The 26,716-nt window shown below is 30.5% G+C and overlaps 2 protein-coding genes across 2 annotated transcripts; both read right to left on the bottom strand.

The window, feature by feature from the left end:
- Positions 1 to 1,739: 1,739 nt before the first annotated feature.
- On the bottom strand, positions 1,740 to 25,440 carry LOC123906938 (MLO-like protein 12). Its single transcript, XM_045956974.1, has 16 exons — positions 25,423 to 25,440; positions 12,264 to 12,484; positions 11,862 to 11,919; positions 11,539 to 11,771; positions 10,726 to 10,842; positions 10,549 to 10,600; positions 6,612 to 6,700; positions 6,398 to 6,472; positions 4,861 to 4,955; positions 4,679 to 4,728; positions 3,764 to 3,804; positions 3,429 to 3,602; positions 3,193 to 3,228; positions 3,038 to 3,105; positions 2,860 to 2,920; positions 1,740 to 2,303 (listed from the first exon to the last, which is right to left on the bottom strand). The coding sequence occupies exons 2-16, from the start codon at positions 12,390 to 12,392 to the stop codon at positions 1,947 to 1,949; spliced, it is 1,635 nt and encodes a 544-aa protein (XP_045812930.1). The 5' UTR covers positions 12,393 to 12,484; positions 25,423 to 25,440; the 3' UTR covers positions 1,740 to 1,946.
- On the bottom strand, positions 17,298 to 25,414 carry LOC123906937 (MLO-like protein 6). The gene is given in 16 exon segments (XM_045956973.1): positions 17,298 to 18,072; positions 18,649 to 18,709; positions 18,912 to 18,979; positions 19,069 to 19,104; positions 19,943 to 20,116; positions 20,594 to 20,634; positions 20,814 to 20,863; positions 20,967 to 21,061; positions 21,724 to 21,798; positions 21,952 to 22,040; positions 23,454 to 23,514; positions 23,661 to 23,689; positions 23,692 to 23,776; positions 24,457 to 24,695; positions 24,790 to 24,847; positions 25,104 to 25,414. Coding segments are annotated over 16 exon segments (1,710 nt in total). The 5' UTR covers positions 25,230 to 25,414; the 3' UTR covers positions 17,298 to 17,649.
- Positions 25,441 to 26,716: the final 1,276 nt, after the last annotated feature.

The raw sequence follows: 26,716 nt of genomic DNA, 5'->3' as shown, positions 1-26,716 counted from the left end.
AAACTAAGTATTAATCATTTGCACAATGTTGTAAATAAATAGTAAATATTTTATTATTAGGAGCAATCTTTTATTTTTATTAGTAATATGTATTCGGCCCATGAGCCCATTAAGTTAGAATAATCTATATAAACACATTAGCGATTGAACATTATTCATTATTCATAACTTGAAATCTATATATATAATTCCTAGATAGTTCTCCCACTATCCATCTTAATCCTAATCCACATCACCCACTTACATCCAATTAAATCACACAATAATGCCACATCACTTCCTTATATTATATTATTCTCATCTCTATTTTTTTTATATTATATCAATCTCAAAATAAATAATAAATAATTATGTTTCTCTAATTATCCAAAAATTGATGTCACAAGATGTTACAGTTTTGATTAACAAAAAACAATAAAATAAAGAATGGACAAAAGGTTAATTCCTAGATAGTTATCCTACTATCCATCTTAACCCTAATCCACATCACTCACTTACATCCAATTAAATCACACAATAATGCCACATCACTTCCTTATATTATATCATTCTCATCTCTATTTTTTTTTTTATATTATATCAATCTCATAATAAATAATAAAGAATTATGCTTCTCTAATTATCCAAAAATTGATGTCACAAGATGTTACAGTTTTGATTAACAAAAAACAATAAAATAAAGAATGGACAAAAGATTATTAGCAAAAACATTAACTATTTTGAACAAAAAACAATAAAATACACAAAATAATAATAAAAAAAATTAAAATGGATAATAACCCAAAACAATAATAATAATAATAATAACAATAATAATAATAATAATAATTAGTACCACACATTATATATAGATTATAACATTCCTTAGTGACAATGAAGATGAGCATAGTTCGATTCTCTTTCAACATTTATCCCATTTAAATGTCAACCGTTTTCATAGAAACAACAAAGAGTTTATAATTTAGTCACACAAAAAAATACGAAGTGTGTATACATTATTGACTTAATTACATTATAATTGTAGAGAAGAGTGAAGGTTATGCGAAAAGTTAGGTTATGAGATTGAAATATATAACCATTATCATTATCATATTTCATTCAATTTTGATGGTCCTTACTCATTCTCTATACATATAGGTATATATAATTAGTATAATAGTTACTTCTTTATCCATGCATACATTTCTATTGAGTTTAGTTTTTAGTTAAAAAAAAATCACTCTTTCAAACCATAGCTCCTATCTACCCTCATGTGTCTGTTATAGTAGCTGGAAAAGCAAATCTAAAGTTGAAAGTTCGAATAGTTCATATGTGGAATGTAACAGACAAAAACAAACCAAGGTTACGTCTATGAATATGTTGTTTGTTGATGAAAAAGTGATGTACTATCTTGATATACTTCTCACATTTTCACAAAATCTCTATTGATGTTTTTTTTATTATTGACTTTTTCCCTTTTTTTACTTTGATCATCCAGTGTGATAAGATTCTTGCTACTGTGGGAAAGGGTTTGGTTTCAAAGATAAAAAAATTGGTTGAAGAAGTATCAACATATAAGGTTGAAAATATATTGGTTGGAGGAAGTGATAAGTACATCACTTTTATTATTATTATTATTTTCATTTTCACAATACTTATTGTTACAATTTATACGAATAATTTTTCAACATTATAATATAAAATACCACATAACACCTGTGCATCGCACGGGTGTGAGACTAGTATAATAATATATTCAGTTTTTACACACAGGAAACAGAATTAACAAAATATATTGTTATACATTTTCACAAACCCATGATTAAATTCATCCACAAATCATGCTACCTCAACAAAATTACCCTCCATTCCTCAAATCAATTTGTTTATGTTCATCTGCAAAAATGTACTGAATTGGTACCAATGGAAGCTGTCCATTGAACTTGTTATTACCAATATCTACAATTCTAACTTCTACCGACCTGTTGCTCCGGTAATTCTGTTGTCGAAAACGACTCGACAACTGGCATCTGGATCTCATGTGCTCCAGTTTGGTTGTTTCTTGAGGAAGTTAATCCTCCTTCAGCATCCAACCGTATATTTTCATAGTTAGAAGTCCTTGGAGAAGTTTGTAAACTGTCACTGTTGCCGGCTGTGTGTCTATGGAGCAGATGAACAGGTGTCATGCCATGTGTTGGGGTTGATGGCCTGCTGGAGAATGGTGCATCGTTGTTTGAATGCTTGTTGTGTTTTACACGCTTTTTTGCTGTGGCTGTTGCCGATCCTTCATTGAAAATGTTATGGCTCATCGTGGTTGAACCCATCTGCATTATCAGACAAAAAAAAGTATCAAATCAGTTGTTGACTGTGCAGTATGTGGTACAAGAGTTTAATAATTAGGTGAAATTACATTTTTGGTCTATTAAGTTACTTTTAAGTTTTTTTTTTCGTTTCAATTTAGTCTCTTATGCTATAAACATTAGACACTTTAGTTCTTTAGTCCATTACGATAGTTTTTCGTTGAGTTAGTCATATATTTTACATGTTTCCTTCTCCTTCTTGCCGAAAAGACAAAACTGTCTTAACATTTTTAACTTTATAAGAGACCAAAATAGAACGAAAAAAACAATTTAAAGTAATAAATTTGAGAGAAATAAGTTTATGGGATCAATGTGAAACCTAAAAATAACTAAAGGGACCAAAATGTTCATTTTCATATCTTACCATGATGTTGTATAATATATTATTCTCTGAAATAGAAATATGAGTATCTCCTGATAAAATATGATTGCAGGTTTGTGGGAAAAAAATTTAAGTGTCATTTCAGTCATTCAACTCAAATAAAAATGCTTAAATGAATTATCTAGTTAAACAATTTACCTGTATGACTAGTGCATAAAGAGGCAAAGTCACATAGCTACACAGAAATTGTATTCCAACCCTGCAAATTAAAATTGCCACTTCATCATGGTCAGTTAAATATAATATATGGTTCTTAATATACTATGGTCTTCTATTCTAATTTCTAAATACAAGTAAAGAAGTAATGAAAACTTACCCTAGTATGAGTCTAATGACAGGATCTGCACGTGTTTTGTTGAAGCAAGACTTTATAGAGAATTCATACTGTAACAGAAAAATTATGGAAAGTTAACCAATAAAATAATTTCCATTCCTAAAACCAAAAAATTGATCAAAGATGGATAGACTTACTGTACTCCAAGAAAAAAATGCAAGTTCAAAGGCATTCTGCATCATTGAAGCAAACATAAATTTTTATCATTGAACAAGAATTCTTTTCATGCCATAATCTAATGAAAAAATAAAGTGAAATTCATAGTTATCAAATTGAGATTCAAATCATGAGTCAAAAGACCTTTTTTAATCGTGAATCAAATCTTAGTAAGATACATCATATTGTAAGATACTGATAACCATGGTGAAATTACCTGAAAGAGTAGAAGCTGCATCAGAAAGAGAAGAAACTTGGGACTGTTGAACCAGAAAAGATGATCTCCTAGCTCAACCAAAGGTGCACCCAGAATTATTTCCCCTTTGTCTTGAATACTTAATCCCATTTTTGTTATGATCATTTGTAGCTTAGCACCTACTAGTAATAGTATCTGTAAAATTGATCGTAGAACTTATTAGTATTTGTTATTTCAGTTATAGTTTTAAATTGCGGTTGTTGTTACACTGCAAACCATTATATTGCAGCAAAATGCAACTGATGCCGCAATTTAGAACCATATTTTCAAGTAGGAAATGGGTAGTTTCTGCTTACAATTAATGGGATAAATGGAACCCAATAATAAGAATACCATCCTGTCAACATTGAACAAAAAATTTAAACTATAATTAGTCTTCTAAACTAAAAATAAGAATTTATATGACCTGATCAAATATGCCTCTTAAAATAACTGAACTTTATCAATTTAAGGCAAAATAACATAAAAGTTTGATTAGATCATACAAAGTCTTATACACAAACATTAACTTAGTAGTAAAAGTGATAATAATGGAATTATCTGTTATAGGACAGAGAAACCTCCTCTAGAATTAAGATAAGGAAAGAGAGTTTAATTCAATCAATAATCCAAAAGCAAGTAGTACAAACGGAATGCAGAAGCATTTGTTGGGAGAAGTTAATTCTTTAAATGAATCTCAGTTACCTTGAGGGGATTAGTCTCTGCAGTTACGCGCGGAGGATACCTTTGGTTTACCAAAAATAAAATGCATTCTAACATAATTTCCTTTCCTAAAAGTGCGGAAAGGAGAAAAGCTAGCAAGCTTCTAGAACCTATGAATAATAACACGAGTCATCACACAACTAAAAGTCAGCAATCCAGTACTTACTTCTTAGCGCACATAGCCTTACGCGTTTCCCGTTTTACCCTTCCACTACTTAAGTAGCAGACGTTATAAAGGTATGGTGTTTTTTGGGTGTCCGCTACTTAACTAGCGGACGGAGGTATTTTGGTAATTTCGTAAGGCGCACGAGAGATTGGGTATGATGGTAAAAGTAAATCTCATAATTTAAATGGATAGAATTCAAATCCCCTTCGAGACGATCATAAAACTTATTGTTATGGGGGAAACAATATATTACAAGGGGTAAATCAAAATTCGCTAATATTATGGGGGATAAATACTATTTAATCCTATTTTATTTTACCAATAAAACATGAATATGGCTTACCATGAGTATTAGTAAGCAGAAGTAGCACTGCGGATAACCAGATAAGTGGACTGCAAGTTACAAATAATTGTTAAGTTTAGATTGATCATTAAGTTATTGAAAACAAATTAAAGAAGCAGATAGTATATTGTTTTTTTGAACAAAAGCAGATAGTATATTGTATATAAGATCATGAATCATACCTTATTCCAACTACAACTTTAAAATCGTCTTCAAGTGTTCTATTAATATACTTGTGGAAATCAAATTCTGCACCATTTCCTGGGGCAAGATGTGCCTGAAATTACATATAAAGTCTTATATTTTGGTATATGTCATATATCAACAAAAACGTGTCAAAACCAATGTAGAAATTCAAATATCAGATGACTCATGAAGACACTTTCAATGATTAATGCTTACTTATATTTTTGTGGTAAAGCCAATATAGTTGTCTAACAAATTAATTGTATTTTAAGAAAAATTGTTAAAGGTCTGATGAAATGAAATATAACCCGCAAATAAGTTTATAAGTGGAAGTTATCCTTCACTTTTAAAAACCGAACCAAATATTGAACCAGCGTGACATTTAGTTCATGATTCAATCGGTTTATCCGGTTCAACCGTTATAGAACCTGATATTAAATAAATAAAACATAAAATAAAAGATACACATCTCAACACCAAACTCACATTTCAATAAAAAAAAATACAAATGTCTATCTACACTAATCCTCATTTCAAAACAATATGGTCCAAGACCATTACACTAACCCTAAATATAAATACACATTGTCATATGCCAATGGAATGGAAAAAAGCAAGTGCACAACGGCACTCTCCTCAATTTCACCCATATCCTATTCTTCATCAACCTAGTGTTTCATTTCTTCTTTTTTCTTCAAACTTATGCTTCATCTATTGTTTGACTTGCTTATAATATACAAAGGAAAAAACTTAAGAATCTTAAGGCGTGGTTGTTGACAGAAGAACATAAGGCAGTTGAAGAAGTTAGAATATTGATCATAAAATAGAAGGTATTTTTGAATGTCCAAATAAGCAAATCATTGTTGGTGGAAGCCATGTTTTAGTCATTTGGATGAAAGTGGTGGTTTTTTGGATCTAAAGTTTTTATGCAAGAACCATATGCATAAGGAAAGGAAAAGGATCTAAACTTTTTAAATTAATAAGTCTCAAGGAAAAATAAAATAAAATGAGGTTTTGGTAAAAAAAAAAGAAGAAAGAAAGAACTGAACCGGCTAGTTTACCAATTCTCTGAATTTTCCGGTTTTGGCTGGTTTTTACCGGTTCAGGCAGTTTTTTCCCCGGTTCAATGGACTAACGATTCTGTAAGGTAGTCCTAACTGGTGACAAGACTAGTTCACGGTCGAACCGGCAAATTAGGTCCGATTTTAAAAACATTGTGTCACACTCTAGACGTTCAATCCTAAACGTGAGAGAGATGAGTTAAGAGTTTCACGTTAGATTAGTTATGACCTAAAAATGAGTTTATAAGTGAGAGACATCGTCACGTTAAATGCTGATTTTAAAAAATTGAGTTAGACTCAAACCAATTTTGATTTTTTGGGTAGATAAACGAAATGACAATGAAGGGACCAGGATTTGAACCCCATTTCTGACGTCCGACCTATAACTATTTGAGGAAGACTTAACCCAAATTTTAACAAAAACATTTCAATATTAAAAATAATTTAGTTATTAGTAAAGAAAGAAACTTACCATGATAAATCCATGCCGTAGAGCCAAATAATCAACTTTACTAATAGATCCAAAGAACTGTCTAAAGAAGCTAACCTGATCAAAGCAAAATATATACATGTCACTAATAAGAACTATAACTAATTAACCACTTGAGAATTAAGATTGTAGCTAATTGCTGGGTTTATGTTAATCATCATTTAATTAATGTGTAATTAAACAAATTTTCCCTTACAATCCATAATGAAATGGGTGACTGAGTCCACATGTTCATATGCCTTCTTACAAATGTTGTCTCCCTTGCAAACCTGAGCCTCTCAGGATCTGCATGTACAAAAACACAAATTTTGTATTAATGTAAATTATGTTATTGCTACAAAATTAGAAATTTAACGATGATTCATAATATTTTTAAAAAGTAAAATTCATGACTCTTCTAATTTTTTTGACTAAATTTTTATATTAGAATTGATGTCAGTCTAAACAAGTAATATCTTTATTTTTCGTTCTTTTAATCAAATAGGTACTCCCTCCATTTCTTTTTAAGTTTAAACGAGATTCAATGTTTTGGACGTGTAAAAAAAAGTAATTGCTAATAGAGACAACGCAGCTTCGTTATCAAATTAATATGTGCAGTGCCTATTTTCTCAGATTATTTTCCATCATCAACTTGCCTATGATTTGACATTAGAAATTTATTTTCATCACAATATTAATAACGAAAAGTCCTATTTAACCAACTCATCTACGTACTATTATTATCCACATAAGTATGTTGATGGGTTTTTGGAGGAGAGGAAGGCGACAATTAATTTAAGGGAAATGCTATGGAGATACATTCGAGTGAAATTTTAAGTCACATTTTCTAATAATTTTTCCGTGAATCATATGTGTAGAAATATTTATGTAACTCCATGTTTTATTCTTTTTGGGCGTTAGTTCTCTTTTATCATTGGAAGTTTTTTTTTTCTAAGGAAAATACTAAGAGTGCTTACGGGGTATTTTTATGAAAATATGTAAAGTCAATCATTTCGAAATTGAAATGTTTCACTTTTTAAAATAATAATTTCTTTAAATAGAATACTTTAAAAGTGCTCTTATTCGTTAGCAAGACTCTTTGTTTAAATCAATTTTGTTTGGTATAATTTTTTAAGAAAGAACTAGATTCTCATTATGAGATAGTAGGGATCCGAACATTTCATGGAATAATTTTTTGTTCTTTTAAATTGGAGGGACTCGAAATGATGGGAAAATTGTTTGAAAATAACTTGTTATATTAATTTTTTTTTGTTATAATCTTAAATTATCTTTTTGAAATATTTCTTTAGACAATCTTCGGTTTTCTTTTTCTATTATGTTGGAGTTTTATTTTTCTTTAGAATTTTCTCTTCCTTTCTTTTTCTGTTGACATCAAATTATTTTTCTTTACTATGACCCTTTTTTACGTGTTTTTGTTTTCATTTTTCTTTTGAACTAAAAGTGAAGTTTTTGTTTTTTATTTTTGTTTTTATTAATAATCTCTGATCCATTTTCATTTCATAGTACCCTACTTCTAGGAGATGTCTAATCCCCATGGCCTCTTTGAAAGAGAGATGTCTTCGCATAGTTTCATGATTTTTGAGTTTTGTGAACTATTAAAATTTTATCTTTTCTTATCTTCTTTTGAACCAAATATTTAATTAAAATATCTTCTCTCTTCTTTCCTCTCTTCCCCTCTATTAAATTTTTTCCCCCTCTCCATCGTATTGAACCAAACAGGCATGCAAATTAAAATGTCGTGTAACAAATTAAGACATTTGACTCAAGTGGTTAATGAGCTGAGCTCTCCGAATTTGATTTCTGGTGGAAATAATTCTTGGTCAGACTTTACTTACCTTGCAGTCAAACTCTAGATTACTAGATCTCCTTCCTCTGGGAACTAGAAGTTTAAAAATCAAAACAAAATTGTCATGTAACAAACAATTATTTTGCTGTCTGTCTACCTTTCGTTCATATGTAATATCTTGAATATATATATATATATATATATATATATATATATATATATATATATATATATATATTATAATATTAATTTTGGAGAAAGCTAACATGTGCCCTTATATAACGAAAATTCCTATGTCGTGTAACCAACACATCTACGTACTACTATTATTATCCACATAAGTATGTTGATGTGTTTTTGGAGGAGAGGAAGGCGACAATTAATTTAAGGGAAATGTTATGGAGATACATTCGAGTGAAATTTTAAGTTTCCTTTTTTAATAACTTTTTTGTGGATTGTATATCTAGAAATATTTATGTAGCTCTGCATGTTTTATTCTTTTTAGGCTTTAGTTTTCTTTTATCATCAAAAGATTTTTTTTAAAGGAAAATACTAATGAGTGCTTACGAGGTATTTTTATGAAAATATATGAAGTCAATCATTTCAGAATTGAAATGTTTCACTTTTTAAAATAATACTCCGTAATATATATTTGAAAAACTAATTTTTTATTTTTTATTTTATTTTTTTGGTCCAAAACATATTAATTTTTTTTGAAAAGAGAAAGTGTGTGCAAAAAAAAAATTATTCTTATAAAAAAGAAATTATTGGTGAATTAAAATAAGGTTATAATAGGAAAATAAGGTGCAAAAATACACTTTCTTAATTTTTTATTTTTTTTCAAAAACGACAAGTAATTTAAAATGGAGGGAGTAATTTCTTTAAATAGAATACTTAAAGAGTGCTCTAAGAGCACTTGTTAGCAAGACATTTTGTTTAAATCAATTTTGTTTGGTTTAATTTTTTAAGAAAGAATTAGAGTATTAGACTCTCATTAAGAGAGAGTAGGGATCCGAACATTTCATGGAATAATTTTTGGTTCTTTTAAATTGGAGGGACTCGAAAGGATGGGAAAATTGTTTGAAAATAACTTGTTATATTAATAAAATTATCTTCTTTTTTTTTGTTATAATCTTAAATTATCTTTTTGAAATATATTTTTAGACAATCTTAGCTTTTCTTTCTAATTGTTCTTTTCTTTTTCTATTATGTTGGAGTTTTATTTTTCTTTAGAATTTTCTCTTCCTTTCTTTTTCTGTTGACATCAAATTATTCTTCATTACTATGACCTTTTTTTTATGTGTTTTGTTTTTATTTTTCTTTTGAACTCAAAGTAAAAGTCAAGTCAACTTCAGTTTTTGTTTTCTATTTTTGTTTTTATTGATAATCTCTGATTCATTTCATTTCATAGTACCCTACTCTCAGGAGAAGTCGAATTCCCATGGCCTCTTTGAAAGAGAGATGTCTTCACATCAATTTCATGATTTTTGAGTTTTGTGAACCATTAAAATTTTATCTTTTTCTTATCTTCTTTTGAGCCAAATATTTAATTAAAATATCTTCTCTCTCCTTTCCTCTCTTCCCCTCTATTAGATTTTTCCCCCTCTCCATCCAGTTGAACCAAACAAACATGCAAATCAAAATGTAAATTAAGACATTTGACTGAAGTGATTAACGAGCTCCTTGAGTTTGATTTCTTGTGAAAATAATTCTTGGTCAAACTTTACTTACCTTGCGGTCAAACTCTAGATTACCAGACCTCCTTCCTCTGGAACGAGAAGTTTAAAAACCAAAAAAAAATTATCGTGTAAGAAACAATTATTTTGTTGTCCGTCTACCTTTCGATCATATGTAATATCTTGAATATATATATATATATATATATATGATTGATTTAGGCTTTTAGATTAAATAGAATGAAGGGTGGAGATTTGATGTCAAACTAAATTTTAACATCAGGTGTCAACGGATCCCGACTTATTATTTTATTATGTTAATTACTAAAAGATCTCCATAAATATTAATATGATGCGATTTAACTAAATTGCATATATCCGTAAAAAAGAATAACTAAATGCATATATGAAAAAATATTTTATATTGATAATACATACCAATTAAATTTTAATCATATAACATAGAATCAAAATAATATAGAATCGAAAAAACATAGAATCGAAAGTCAATTTTTATTTTATATGACATATATATGCTTTTTCCTATTTGCTTTTGAAGTAAACACAGAGTATGTCATCATTCACATTTTTTTGGCATTTGGTTGATACAAAATTGTTCTAATTAACTTAATTAAAATAATTAATGGAGCTAAGAAATTTTGAAGTGTTACCATTATAATCAACGGTTCTTATCTCATCATCCCAAGTCTTCCACCGCCTCATCTGAAGCAGACAGTTAATTTTGCACGTAATAAATACACTTTATAGTAAATATATATATTTTTAATAAACTTTATAGTAAATAAATATATCTTTGAAGAGTTGGAAAAAGAAATGCATGGAATTACCTTGAATCTTCCAAAAGTTAGTGTTAATATACATTGTAGTATATGAAATATTGCTAGCGCAAATATGAATATATGGAGTTGGTGAATTCCATATGCAGAAACGAAAGCAACTTTACCCTACAAAATGCAAAACCTTACATCAAAATTACCAATATATTCATTCGAGCTTTCGCTACAAAGTCAGTTTTATTGGGTTGAATTAGACTCAATTCATAATTCTAAGATAATATCAGAGTCTCTCAAAAATTCATTGGTTCACCCTCTATTGATTTATCCACCATTTATATCCACACAACAACCCAATAGTGTTGAGCGTGAGGAGTGTGTTAAGAAGTCTGACATCAGATGTGAGTTGTCTGAACATGAGTTTATAAGTAACAGACAATCTCAACTTACAAGCTGATTTTATAGGGTTGAGTTAGATACAACTCTCCATTCTAAGAAGTGACAGATAGTTGATTAAGAAATAGAGACGTGAATTTTTTAGATAAAAATATAAATTATATAGATATGGATAGTTGATTTAAATGTGAGATATAAGATAAAATATAAATTATAAAATTTGATACTAATATAAAATAGTCACACTGCAACAACCACAATATACAAGAGTTGTAATCGCAACTACTGCAACCGCAACAACGATTTCAATTTAAAACCCTAGTTACCGAGTAATGGTTATTGGGGTGATACAGTGATCATTGATATCGCGGAGACAATTAAATACAACCCATGTAGACGAACGAAGAACTTTATTCTAAAACTTGACTATAAGTACAACTTCAGTTCAAAACTATAGGGTTTTAATCGTACCTTAGCATAACATTTATCTTCTCCTTTTGTTGCAAGAATTCTCCGTGGTGTTGGATCAAAATATTCAATGAGTTTTCTATCATTGATTTCATTATCAGATGTAGTCTTTGTCTTTGTCTTTAAATGGGAACAAGGAAGCCAAGAATCTCCAATTTCTTTTGGTATACAAATGTTGGAAATAGGATCTTGGAACACAGTTAGGAGGAATGATATGAATCCCATCAACATAAGCTCTGAAAAAGAACAAATAGTTATTTTTATACTCCAAAGTCCAAACATTAAAATGGAAAAATTAACAAAGTATTACACAATTAATTAAGTACCTCCTTTGACTTTTTCTAATGCTTCATAAAGAGCAATTTTGTCTCTCTTCTTCAACCACTGCAATTAGAACAAGACCATTAACTAGGAAGGAACAAAGAGAGAATAATATGTGAGATGACATGAACACTTCAGATCGAAAATGTGTTTAATAGAACAGTAGCATAATTATAGCTACATAATTATAACAAATTAATTGAAACATAATTGTGTCTGACACCGATACGAAATGAACAACACAACACATATGTATATGTAGTTTTTTTATACTCAATTACTTATATTTTCTCAAATTTTTTATCAGTGTCGATATGTCAGTGTTTATGGTCGTGTTTGTGTCGGTACTTGATAGATTGTTAAGATTTGAGCATTTTTTTGAATAGAATGAACCATGCTTAGCTTACCTTGCCAATAGCATGAAAAATGTGTTCAATTAAGATTGAAATAGCAAGCAACACAAAACACACAACTGCAACAGCCCAAGTTGATGTATATTCCAAACTTCGTTGTTCATCAACTCCCCCTTTTGCCATTTTTTTTTTCTTCTTTTGGAATTGTTGCAACAATCAAAAGAAGGCCAAACTTGAAATGATTGTGTAGCTAAGCTATCTATATAGAAAAAGGACTATGGTTTATGCAGTTTCTTTTGATTATTATGCATTGGTGTGTATCTAATCTAAGTAAAATAAAAGGGGAATATATATATATATATATATATATATATATATATATATATATATATATATATATATATATATATATATATATGGAAGAGAATGGAAGACTGCTACAAAACAAGTCAACTATCAACTTATTAAGATTATTCTTCCTCTTTATACATTTCCAAAAATTGTTTGCAAACTTATTTATTTTTTATTAAATAAGATATCTAAGTGCAAATATGAATATTAAATGGAAAATACTTCATTTTACAAATCAGCGCTAAACGAAATGCAAGAATAAATCACTGCCATTGAATTTATCTCCAACCACTCACTCCATGATTCTCCCACATCCCAGCATTATATGCTTTTATTTTTGTTTTTTTGTTTCTTAGGTGTAATTCTTGTGTTTCTTGTATCTATGCATAGTAAAAAATAGCATAGCTCATATTAAATTGAATGTGAACTCTCTCTAAGAAATTTAAAACATCCGCAATTTTGAATTTGAAGTTGAACTTATGAGCCGGGAAAAAAAATTGTATCATCTTATTTAAACGCTTTCAAGTTAGTTAGTTTAATTAGTCAGATGTTGCAGACTAATGAATTGATCAAACACTATGTCGCGACTAGGCATGCATATTCTTGAGACGACTAATAAAAAATGTTGAGTATGGGTCATAGGCAGTGACAAGTGGGTAGAGGGTGAGTGAGCGAGGCGAAATAGTATTGTTGTAATCTAGATCATAGTATTTATTTACCACTGGTTTAACACGATTTCCATAACTAAACTCATAAAACCAGATGATATTACTTGTGAACATGCGATTTTGACGACCATAATTACACTTTCTTCCTAAAGACAAAAAAGAGAGTTGCCAAATTTGTCATGGAAAAAAACTTTGCCCTAGTTGATGAAAAATCCAATTCCTTCCTAAAGGAGAGTTGCCAAGTAATTTGCCATGGAAAACAAACTTTTCCCTAGTTGATGAAAAATTCAATCCAATTCCTTCCTAAAGACAAAAAGGAGTTGCCAAATTTGTCATGGAAAAAAACTTTGCCCTAGTTGATGAAAAATCCAATTCCTTCCTAAAGGAGAGTTGCCAAGTAATTTGCTATGGAAAACAAACTTTTCCCTAGTTGATGAAAAATCCAATCCAATTCCTTCCTAAAGACAAAAAGGAGTTGCCAAATTTGTCATGGAAAACAAACTTTGCCCTAGTTGATGTAAAACCCAAAATTCCTTCATAAAGACAAAAATGAGTTGCCAAGTTTGTCATGGAAAACAAACTTTGCACTAGTTCATGAAAAACCTAATTCCTTCCTAAAGACAAAATGGAGAGTTGCCAAATTTGTCATGGAAAACAAACAAAGGAGAGTTGCAAAAATTGGATGTTCTCCTTACATGTGCACAATGATGAGAAGAAAAAAATCCCATCTTATGAGACTAATGATACATGATATTAAAAGTGCCGGTTCAATTCAAAGTTTATACCATATTGTCAGATAACCGATTATCCCAAAAGGTTAAACAATTAGGACAGAGCCACATCAATGATTTTATATTATTTCTAACACGTCCCTCACGCAAGAGCCCACTTGGGCTTGAAGCGTGGAATTTGCATAAGCCCACCTACCATATGCAAATTCCACTTTTTAATTAGAAAGTGAGGGAGCAGGGATCGAACTCTAGACCACTTAGTCATAGAGGCTCTGATACCATAATAATATAAAACCATTGATGTGGCTCTAATACCATGTCAGATAGCCGATTATCGCAAAAGCTTAAGCTATTAGGATAGAGCTACATCAATGATTTTATATTATTTCTAACACATATCTCTCTAAATTTTTAACTAAATCAGAAATTGATTATTTCGTTTATTTATGACAAGATTTTTAACACTGTTTAATAAAAGTTTTTAGGCTTAATTATATTTTTAATCTCCCTATTTTCTCCATTTTATAGAATTGGTCCCCCTATTTTAAAATTTGACAGTTTTGGTCCCTCTATCCCCCTATTTTAAAGTTACGGTTATGTATTTGGGGTCTCTTCAATGATATCTTAATTTTAAGGTTTACCTCAGAAGTTCAACAGTCATAATTCAGTTCCTGAAATTAAGCTCATGGAATCACATTAATAGTTATAGTTTGGAAAGGAGAAAAAAAACGTCTTGCAGAAATAAATTTATTGTTTTTTTTTGTACACAAATAGATTTATTGTTATACATAATAATATAATATTCTTTTTTTTTTGGTCAAGTATGATATAATATTCTTATTTGTTTGCAATGTATTTTTTACACATTTTACAGCTACACTCATTTTTTATGATCATTTTCCAAATTTCACCAACTTCCTCATCATAAAACATGGTTACTATGCTTCAAACAATACAAACAAGTAAGTAGATGAAAGAATTATGCAATTTAATTTCAAGTGTTACATCTTCCCAAAGGCCTTTTTTATTCTTTCGATAATTCCCAAAGCTATTCTTCATTTTTGTTCAACTTTTTTAATTATAGTTAGGTTGATTGTCAAGCCTCATATTGTGCAGTTTCTTAAATAAAAAAGGAGGTTAAAAAATTAACTATTGGAGAAGTCTCACATCGCTTAGTGTGGTGAAGCAAGGGGGAGACCAAGGCTATATATTAACCTAGGTTCTTTGTTTTTAGATGCACTGGTCAGCAACATTTAAGCTTATATCTGACATATTTTAAATATTTGTTTTGTGAGAGTGTGGTTGTATTGAAGCATTAGGGTGAGAGTGAGAGAAGTCTATATGTTGTAATTTTGTTCACATGGTGATAATTCTCTAGTTGTCGATTTAGACAACTGTCGTGGTTTTTTCCTCTGGTTTTAGAGTTTCCACATTATATTCTTGTGTTGTGATTGTGTTTATTTTTCTTCTTTAGCTTTATTTTTTCTCTGGTTTTGGAGCTTTGGTTCGGCATTCTGACGGTGCTGAAGAAGGGGCTCTGCTATATCTTATTCAAGCGTTATGAAGTTTGACATAGAGAAATTTGATAGAAGAATCAACTTTGGTTTGTGGAAAGCACAAATCAAGGATGTGATGATACAATCAGAATTACACAAGGCACGGGAAACACTTCCAACATGGAGGTCAATAAGTTGGAGGAACTAGATTTGAGAGCTGCAAGTGCAATTCGTCCGTGTTTGGCATAGACTGTTCTTGCGAATGTGCAGAATTTGTCATCAGCCAAGGAACTATAGAAAAAGCTCGAAGGATTGCATCAGGCAAATAACATCTCAAATCGGTTGTTGCTGAAGGAGCAATTCCACAATTTGGGCATCGATGGGTACAAAAATTTCTGATCATCATAGTTTACATTGTTTATGAGCTGGAATTTATTAAAGTTAAGATTGATGATGAAGATAAATCGTTAAGGCTCATTTTGACCCTTCCACCATCTTAAACATATTTTGATGTATGAGAATGAAAGTTTGAGTTTTGAAGAAGTTGCAACTAAAATTATTTCTGAAGAAAGACGGATGAAAAGTGATGAAAACACTTCATCAACCTCGATGTTGCTAACTAGAAGTGGGGCTAATGGGAAGAAGATCCATGCAAAGAATCTTCCGTGCTGGAAGTGTGGAATGTATGGGAATTTTAAGGGAAATTGTTCAGGTGGAGCAGTCTTTGAAAAAGACTGAGACAAGTGCTAGCAATGTTCATTGTTTTGGGGTGATGGTGATCTTATCAAGAAGATAAATTCGAGCCTTTGAGAAGTTTGATCATAGACGTTGGAATCTTCCTTGACATGGTTAATGCAGTTGAAAAGACATTTGAAATCCCTTTGCTAAAAAATTAGGAATTTACCGTATCATTCCATTTGTCTGTGAAGTTTTTGTTTGTTTCTGCACGTGATCAGAAGAAGACAAAGTTGACTTTGAGCTTGATAGTGACCTTTCACAGTCTTCAAATGTTGACGTGTCCTTTAGAAGTTGAGATCATCAGAAGCTTCACTTTAGACTCTGACTCTTTAGAATCTGGCCTTCTAGCTTCTGGCTTTCTTCAGATTTTAGTACTTCAAACCAGAATCTGACTTCTAGTTTATGATCAAAAGCTTCTGCTTCTCTTCAAAATAATCTTAAGATAGTCTAAAATTAGAAGTTAATCTTGGGAGATAAAATAAGATAATCAAACATAGTATCGAAGTTATTTGGGAAGGCAACTTAAGGATGTTGGAGAAGTCAGAGAGAACTATACAAGATAGTTTAGCCAGATAGCTGGATTGATCAATAGCTTGATAGAATAGCTTGATAGAAATTTCTTGGCTAGCAATCAAAGTAAGGTCTTTTCTTCTCAAAACCACAGTTGGAAGCTTAAAACCTATAATATTGGAGATCCAAAATATTTAATCGTAAAACTAAACTGCTTCTGAGACAGACAAGGCCGAGGCATCTAGAACGAAGATAAGGCCAGCAGGGAGGTAGGCTGAGGCCAGAGCATTTGGGACAAAGTGTTGGACTAGCGCGAGTCATAACTAACATGGGGAAGATCGATCTAAGGGGTGAACCTATTTCCGGATTCTTTCTAGTGCTTAAGGTGTGTAACGTAACTCACCATCAGAGCAACCACCAATAGGAAAAGAAGTCATCACTAATATAGTTCATCTAACGAAAACCAGTCACCATTAGAATGACCGTTAGTCGAATACAAATCCACTAATACGATCAATTAGTTAACACTTATACGCACCGCACCTTACGGTTGAAGAAGAGTCTTGACATTTGAAGTATCATGCAAGTAGGTCATTGTCATCTTATGAATTTATTAAACCAAGTATTAATCATTTGCACAAGAAACAGAGTTAACAAAATATATTGTTATAGTTCGATCCCCTGCAACTGCGATCGGGAAGGGACTGAAACCACTTGATGACTGACCCCGAACCAGAATAAACTGGTGGTGAAAGCCAAAAAAATAAATATATATTGTTATACATTTTCACAAACTCATGATTAATTTCATTCACAAATCATGCTACCTCAACAAAATTACCCTCCATTCTTCAAATCAATTTGTTTATGTTCATCTGCATAAATCTACTGACTTGGTACCAATGGAAGCTGTACATTGAACTTGTTAGCACCAATATCTACAATTCTAACCGTTACTGACATGTCGCTTCTCAAAAGAAAAATCTTTTGAACCAATGCTGATTTCATGTCTAGTGATAACCGGCAATTCCATTGTCGAAAACGACTCAACAACCGGCATCTGGATCCCATGTGCTCCAGTTTGGTTGTTTCTTGGGGAAATTGATCCTCCTTCAACATCCAACTGTTCATTTTCATAGTTAGAAGTCCTTGGAGAAGTTTGTAAACTGTCACTGTTGCCGGCGGCGTGTCTATGAAGCAGATAAACCGGTGACATGCCATGTGTTGGGGTTGATGGCCTGCTGGAGAATGGTGTACTGTTGTTTGAATGTCTGCTGTCTTTTACACGCTTTTTGGCTGTGCGGTGCCAGCTCTTAAGTGCTGTTGCCAATTTTTCATTGAAAATGGTAGGTCTCATGGTTGAACCCATCTGCAATATCAGACAAAGAAAAAACAGTATGAAATTAGTTGTTGATTATGCAATATTAGGTTAAATTACAATTTTTGGTCTATTAAATTATTTAGGTTTTACTTTGGTTCCATTCGGGATTAAGCCACATGGCGATACCTGCGAAAACAGAGTTTTTTTTCGTTCCATTTTAGTTCTTAAGTTACATATGTTAGACACTTTAGTACATTCCGGTAGTTTTCCGTTGAGCCTGTCATATATTTTCTATGCAATATGTTAGACGCTTAATCACCAAAATGTAATGTCACGTAAGAAATATTTGATAAACACAAATAGAAAAACCGACAAACACAAATGGAAAACCGACAAAAGTGTCTTAACATTTTTAACTTTAAAGTAACAAAACTGAGCAAATTTGTTTTTTAAGAGATCAACGTGAAACCTAAAAATTATTTAGAGGATCAAAATGTAATTTAGCCTAATAACTATACATTAACAGTGTTAAATAGTTTTAAACAATATATTATTTTCTGAAATAGAAATACTAGTATCTAATTGATAAAATTCAACGCAAAGAAAAATGCTTAAGTGAATTACCTGTGTGACTAGTGCATAAAGAGGCAAAGTCACATAGCTACATAGAATTTGTATTACAACCCTGCAAATTAAAATTGCCACATCATGGTCAGTTATATATATATATATATATATATATATATATATATATATATATATATATATATATATATATATATATATATATATATATATATATATAATTCTTAAAACAGAAAATGAAACTTACCCTAGTGTGAGTCTATATAGTGCATGTGTAATTTTGTAACAGAAATGAAACTTACCCTAGTGCGAGTCTAATCACAGTATCTGTAGTTGTTTCGTGGAAGCAAGAGTTTATAGAGAATTCATACTGTAACAGAAAATTATGGAAAAGTTAGAATTTTTAATTTTGATTCCTAAAATAAAACAGAAAAATTGATCAAAGATGGATAGACTTACTGTACTCCAAGAAAAAAATGCAAGTTGAAAGGCATTCTGCATCATAGAAACAAACATAATTTTTTTTATCATTGAACAAGAATTATTTTCATGCCATAATCCAATGAAAAAAAATAGTGAAAATCATGGTTAACAAATTGAGATTCAAATGACTTTTTTTAAAAAATATGAATCAAATCTTATTATGAATTGTAAGATAGCCATTAAAAATATGTACTTTTTAAGTAATTACTAGTGAAATAACAAATTTATAAGCTGATCTCATGCTTGAAAAGTGATTGATAATACAAAGTTGACAAAAAAAAAAAAAGTTGGCCACACACTAAAACTCTGTTCGGTAAGGTCAGATTTTGAGTTTATAGCTTATATGACAAAAAATACTTGTTTGGTAAACGTTTTTCAAAGAGAGCTTATAGCTTATTTTATTAGCTTATAACTTATTTTTCAAACGCTATTTTAAGAAGCTTATGAGCTTATAGTTTATCATTTTTTCTTCCAATTATACCCCTGCCATCTTACTTGAAATAATTAAATATATCTTTTGTATGCCATTTCATACTTATAAGCTAGTCAAACCGCTAATTTTACCAAACACTACGAATTCAATCAGCTAACTTATTCGCTATAAGCTAAAAGCTAACTTATAAGCTATTAGTTATAAGCTCATCCACTGTAAGTTAACTTATCAACTATCCGCTAAACAGCCTAAGTTTAGGTAATCATTCATTAGAGTGAATTTAGATTCATCATAATGAATCATGATTCAAGATGAGATTCATGTTCAAATATATACAAGATTAGCATCAACTAAGTTCAATTTAATCGAAATAAACTGACATGTATTGTAAGATACTGGTAACCATGGTGAAATTACCTGAAAGAGAACAAGATGAATCAGAAAGAGAAGAAGTTTGGGACGATTGAACCAGAAAAGATGATCTCCTGGCTCAACCAAAGGTGCACCCTTGATTACTTCCCCTCTATCTTGAATCCTTAGTCCCATTTTTGATATGATCATTTGTAGCTTTGCACCTACTAATAATATTATCTGTAAATTTGACAATATATAACTTATTATTTGTTATTTCGACAATTGTTTTAAATTGCTGTTGTTAAAAAAGTTAGACAATTATCATCCATCACAATCTTAAAAAAAATAGATTTTTATAATTATAAACAAACGGCAAATAGCTTTAGATTTTTTTTTTTTAAAAATCCATTTTTTTTTAAAGCTGAAATAAACAGGCTCTGCCCTATATTGCAGCAAAATGCAACTGATGCTGTAATTTAGAACCATATTTTCAAGAGATTTTCTTTTGACATTCTAGCCATTTTCTCGTGTATCCTACAAATTCGATATTTTTCAAAAAATTCTAATTTTTATAACATTTGTTATTTAAGTAACGAACGGGTAAAAATGAAAACGCGTAGAGCGCGCGAGAAGCAGGTAGGACGGCAAAAGAAAATCTCTATTTTCAACCCTTAATCAAGTAGGAAATGTAGACAATTAATGGTTTATGCTTACAATTAATGGGACAAATGGAATCCAATAATAAGAATACCATCCTGTCAAATAGAACAAAAAAAAATTAAACTATAATTAGTCTTCTAAACTAAAAATGCATTCTAACAAAATTTCCAAAAAGTGCAGAGAGGAGGAAAGCTAGCAAGCTTCTAGAACCTATGAATAATCACATGAATATATAAAACTTTTATTTTACCAATAAAACATGAATATGGCTTACCATGAGTATTAGTAAGCAGAAGTAGCACTGCGGAGAACCAGATAAGTGGACTGCAAGTTACAAATAATTGTTAAGTTTAGACTTTATTAGATTATAATTAAGTTATTGAAAAAAATTAAAGAAGTAGATAATATATAAGATCATAAATCACACCTTATTCCAACTACAACTTTAAAATCATCTTCAAGTGATCTACTAATATACTTTTGGAAATCAAATTGTGCATCATTTCCTGGGGCAAGATGTGCCTGAAATTACATATAAAGTCTTATAATTTGGTATATGTCTTATATCAACAAAAATGTGTCAAAACCAATGTAGAAATTTAAATATAAGATGACTCATGAAGACATTTTTAATGATTAATGCTTAATTATGTTTTTGTGGTAAAGCCAATATAGTTGTCTAATAAATTAATCATATTTTAAGAAAAATTGTTAAAGTCTCACATCAAAAGATGAAATGAGATATATTGGAAGTCATCCTTCACTTTATAAGCCGGTTCGTAGAGTTTAGTTATGTTGAACTCAAATTTTAAAATAGTTACAAATCCTATTAAATATTCATTGAACTGCCCCGTTATATATTAGATCACTCTAGAGTCACGCTCTAGATGTTCAATTCTGAACGTGAGAGGGACAAGTTAAGAGTTTCATATTAGATTGGTTATGAACTAAAATATGAGTTTGTAAGTGAGATACATTGTTCATCTTAAATGCCGATTTTATAAAGTTGAGTCAGACACAAAGTGGAGGGACCGGTATTCGAACCCAGTTATTACGTTCAACCTAATAATTTCAACATTCCTCTCAGTTGAGCTACGATTTGTGGATGACTCAACACAATTTTAACAAAAACATTTCAATATTAAAGTTAATATATGTAGTTATTAGTAAAGAAAGAAACTTACCATGATAAATCCATGACGTAGAGCCAAATAATCAACTTTACTAATAGATCCAATGAACTGTCTAAAGAAGCTAACCTGATCAAAGCAAAATATATACATGTCACTAATAAGAACTATAACTAATTAACCACTTGAGAATTAAGATTGTAGCTAATTGCTGGGTTTATGTTAATCATCATTTAATTAATGTTGTAATTAATATTGTGTGATAAACAAATTTTCCCTTACAATCCATAATGAAATGGGTGACTGAGTCCACATGCTCATATGCCTTCTTCCAAATGTTGTGTCCCTTGCAAACCTGAACCTCTCTGGATCTGCATGTACACAAACACAAATTTTGTATAATGTAAAATATGTTATTGCTAAGAAGATGTCCACTATGGATCAATATTTAAAATTATCATAAATTCTAACGATAATTCATAATATTTTAAAAAAGTAAAAATCACGAGTTACATCTTTATTTTTTGTTATATTTAGTGAAACTAGTTTCAATTAAGTCATTATTTCAATTTTAAAAATAAAAACTAATTTTTTTGATAATAAAAATATATTAGAATATTAAAATCACACGTTAACTGAATTACATACAAATCCAACTTTATTTTTAAAACCTTTAGTTTATCTTAGGAGTCTTGCTAATTAGTATTACTGGGACATTAATTAAAACAATTTAAAAAATAAATTTTATATTAAAAATAACATTCTTCATATTTTGAAAAGATAACATATAAATTTTATAACTGTATTATTATATTTTGTTTTCTTAATTAGTGTTTAAAATTTTTCTTGTACGGATTAGTTAATTTTTCTTAATTAGTTCTTATTATTAATCAGTAGTTAATACAAGTCAAAATTTAAGCACGTGAAATTGTGACAACGCAGCCTCGTCATCAAATTAATATGTGCAGAGTTTCTCACATTTTTTTTCCATCATCAACTTGCCTATGATTTATTTTATTTTATTTTTTGTCACCTTCGGCTAATTGAACTGTTTAATCTGGTTCAAGGTTAGTTCTAACATCAAGTAGTTCCAGCCTTCTTCCGATCACAGTTACGGGAATCGACGTGATTCTCTTGACTAAGTCCAGCATAAATCACTATTGAACTATCTAATTATTGGTCACTTGGAATGATAAAATTTTCAGTTTTTTCTCTAGAATTTTCTCTTCCTTTCTTTTTCTGTTTACATCAAATTAATTTTCTTTGCTATGAGCCTATGACTATTTTTTTCCCATGTGTTGTGTTCTTATTTTTCTTTTTAACTCAAAAGTCAACTTCAGTTTTTGTTTTCATTTGTTTTGTTCTTTTTTTCCTTCGCATCAACTACATGCATGCATAGATGAAAAAATATTTTAAATTGACAATACATACCAATTAAATTTAAATCATATAATAACATAGAATTGCAAGTCTCATAAGTTTAGCTCAGTTGGTACGAATATTGCACTATATGTGTAGGAGCTTGGGTTCGAACCCGGAACGCTCCACTTATTAACCTTTAAGGTGAATTTTTTAGCCACTAAACTACTTGACCAATAAAAATAAATCGCAAGTCAATTTTGATTTTATATGATAACATATATTTTTTCCTAATTGCTTTCAAAGTATAAACATAGAGTATGTCATCATTGACATTTTTTTGGCTAGTGGTTGATACAAAATCGTTCTAATTAACTTAATTAAAATAATAATTAATGAAGAGCTAAGAAATTTGGAAGTGTTACCATTATAAAATTGATATTCAACGGTTCTTGTCTCATCTTCCCAAGTCTTCCACCGCCTCATCTGAAGCAGACAGTTAATTTTGGTAGAGACAACAAACAAATAAGAGTCTTGTACGTAATATACTTTATAGTAAATATATATTAATAAACTTTATAGTGAATAAATATATTTTTGAAGATTTGGAAAAAGAAATGCATGGAAATTACCTTTATTCTTCCAAAAGCTAGTGTTAATTACATTGTAGTATATGAAATATTGCTAGCACAAAAATGAATATATGGAGTTCATGAATTCCATATGCAGAAATGAAAGCAACTTTACCCTACAAAATGCAAAATCTTACATCAAAATTACCAAAATTCATTCAAAAGTAACACACAAACTTCCACTACAACACATAATAGTTGTAATCGCAACTACTGCAACTGCGACTACCATCTTGATTTAAGACCCTAGTTATCGAGTAACAGTTATGGGGTCATATAGTGATCATTGATATTGCGGAGACAATTAAATACAACCTAGCTATGTGACTTCAACCCTACAAAACTGACTTGTAAGGTGAGGATTGCCTCTACTTTATAAATACATATTCAGACCATATCGCAACCGATGTGAAACTTCTTAACACACCCCCTCGTGCACAGCACCGTTGGGCTTGGGGCGCGGATATAAATGGTGGATGACCCAATCAGAAACCTGATAGTAGGCGGACCGGCGGATCGTGGAGGAGGTTCTGATACCAAAATAACCAGAATATGTGTTTATGAAGTAGAGACAATCCTTACCGGCCTTACAAAGCTCTCATATTGGTTTTAACTCGTGGAAGGACTACTGCAAAGTTGGTGGCTAAAATATAGGCCAGGCGCCACATTGGAGAGTCTAGTGTCTTTTGCTGTTAGAACAACCAATTCAGCTAGAGTAACTCTCATATTGGTTTTAACTCGATGTGAGACTTCTTAACAACAACTTTAGTTCAAAACTATAGGATTTCAATCGTACCTTATCATGACATTTATCTTCTCCTTTTGTTGCAAGAATTCGCCGCGGTGTTGGATCAAAATATTCCAACAGTTTTCTATCATTGATTTCATTATTAGGTATAGTCTTTGTCGTTGTCTTTAACTTTGAAGGGGAACAAGGATGCCAAGAGTCTCCGATTTCTTTTGATATGCAAATTTTGGAAATAGGATCTTGGAACACAGTTAGAAGCAATGATATGAATCCCATTAGCATAAGCTCTGAAAAAGAACAAATAGTTATTTTAATTATACTCCAAAATCCAAACATTGAAATGGAAAAATTAACAAGGATTATACAATTATAATTAAGTACCTCCTTTGACTTTTTCTAATGCTTCATAAAGAGCATTTTTATTTCTCTTCTTGAACCACTGCAATTAGAACAAGACCATTAACTATGACACGAACACTTCAGATCAAAGACATGTTTGATTTTTAAAATATAATTATGAAATTATGAACAACAACATGACACATACACAAATAATTTCATTCATTTACTTCTATTTCTCAAATTTTTATCTGTGTCGATGTGTATGTGTTATGTTCGTGTTTGTATTAGTACTTCATAGATTGTTAATATTAATTTGAGCATTTTTTGTATAGAATGAACCATGCTTAGCTTACCTTGCCAAAAGCATGAATAATATATTCAATTAAGATTGAAATAGCAAGTAACACAAAACACACAACTGCAACAGCCCAAGTTGGTGTTTCTTCCAAAGTTCGTTCTTTAACTTTCTCTGAAGCCATTTTTTTCCTTTTGGAATTGTTGCAACAATCAAAAGAAGGTAGAAGGAGAAACTTGAAAAGATTGTGTAGCTATATATCTATAGAAAATTAAGGACTATGGTTATGCAAATTCTTTTGTAGAATTGTAGTATTAAAGAAAATGAATTAAGGGTATGATTTTTGTTTATTATGCATTGGTTTGTAGTATATATGAAGAGAATGGAAGACTTAACTATAATTTGACATATTCATATATAAATGGTTGGTCAAACTTCCACATTTGCTTGCGTGGATAGCTACAAAATAAGTCAACAATCAACTTATTAAGATTATTACAAGATTAGGGAGACACATATTTTCCATACAACAATTATGAATAATTGTTTGGTTGCAAACTTATTTAATTTATTAAACAAGATATCTAAGGCAAACTCTAAAAAATTTAGGCTTAAACGCAGTTTTACCCCATATTTTGAATAAATCGAAATTTTACCCCTATTTTATAATTCGTAATTTTACCCCTATTTTAAAATCCTGAATTTTACCCCCCCTATTTTATAATTTTTTGGATTTTGCCCCCCCCCCCCCCCCCCCCCCCTTCCCAAATTCTACACAAAATCTACTCTGAGGCTCAACTTCAAAGCTTCGCACAAAACTCAATTTTGATTAATAATTCACCAAATTGGTACTAAAATGACCATAATCGAGTTAGCTTTTCATAGAATTAGGCACCACTAAATTTGGAGTTACAGAGGGAGAGTATTTATCGATTTAGTGCAGACATGTCCAATTACTAATGCTGCAGAAATCTGCTTCTGACCTTCAAATTCAACATCGTCTACCAAACACATCGTAACTCCAAATTCGATGAAATTGAAATGCCAACAAGGATAATTTCATTAGTTTTCCAGACATGTAAATACTATTCAAAACGGAGCTACAAGGTGAGACACATGGCGAAAATACCAGTAATAGGTCCATACGATAATTAATTTGGACAGACCTTCTTTAAACTCATTTTTTATATCTTCTGTTATTAGTTGATGTTCTAACAAGAGCCAATGTTGAATATATATATGGGAGGGAAATAGCTATATTACAACTACAAGAACCATGAACAAACAAAATTTGCCCTAGCTGGTTGATGAAAAACCCAATTCCTAGAAAGACAAAAATGAGATGTTGCCAAATTTGTCATAGAAAGTTGGATGTTTTCCTTACATGTGCACAATGATGAGGAGATAAAACCTCATAGGGTGTAAATAAATAAATAAATAAGTGATGTAAGACTAGGTTTGCTCAGAAAATGAAACAATCATGATGTAAGAGAAAAAAAATCCCATCTTATGAGACTATTTTTATGAGATTCTTTAAAATAACAATATCTCACTCCCATCTTATGAGACTAATCGACTAATGATGAGGAACTCTTAGATGGGCACAAACCCAAATAAAATACATTTAGGCACACATACATAAATGAGAAAAAATAAAAGTTAAATAAAATA

The sequence above is a fragment of the Trifolium pratense genome, linkage group LG2 (genome assembly GCF_020283565.1).
Source record: "Trifolium pratense cultivar HEN17-A07 linkage group LG2, ARS_RC_1.1, whole genome shotgun sequence".
NCBI classification, from domain to species: domain Eukaryota; kingdom Viridiplantae; phylum Streptophyta; class Magnoliopsida; order Fabales; family Fabaceae; genus Trifolium; species Trifolium pratense.
The sequence above is the reverse complement of the archived record's forward strand: the minus strand, read 5'-3'. Positions and strand labels throughout refer to the sequence as shown.

What these genes read in the sequence shown, in the direction of transcription:
- LOC123906938 (XM_045956974.1), bottom strand. Translation starts at nt 12,392, where the DNA reads ATGGCAAAAGGGGGAGTTGATGAACAACGAAGTTTGGAATATACATCA. An exon ending in CATTTTTTTCTTGGAGTACA is followed by an intron (nt 3,106 to 3,192) that starts GTAAGTCTATCC and finishes TTTCTGTTACAG; the next exon opens with TATGAATTCTCTATAAAGTC. An exon ending in TTTATGCACTAGTCATACAG is followed by an intron (nt 2,304 to 2,859) that starts GTAAATTGTTTA and finishes CTGATAATGCAG; the next exon opens with ATGGGTTCAACCACGATGAG.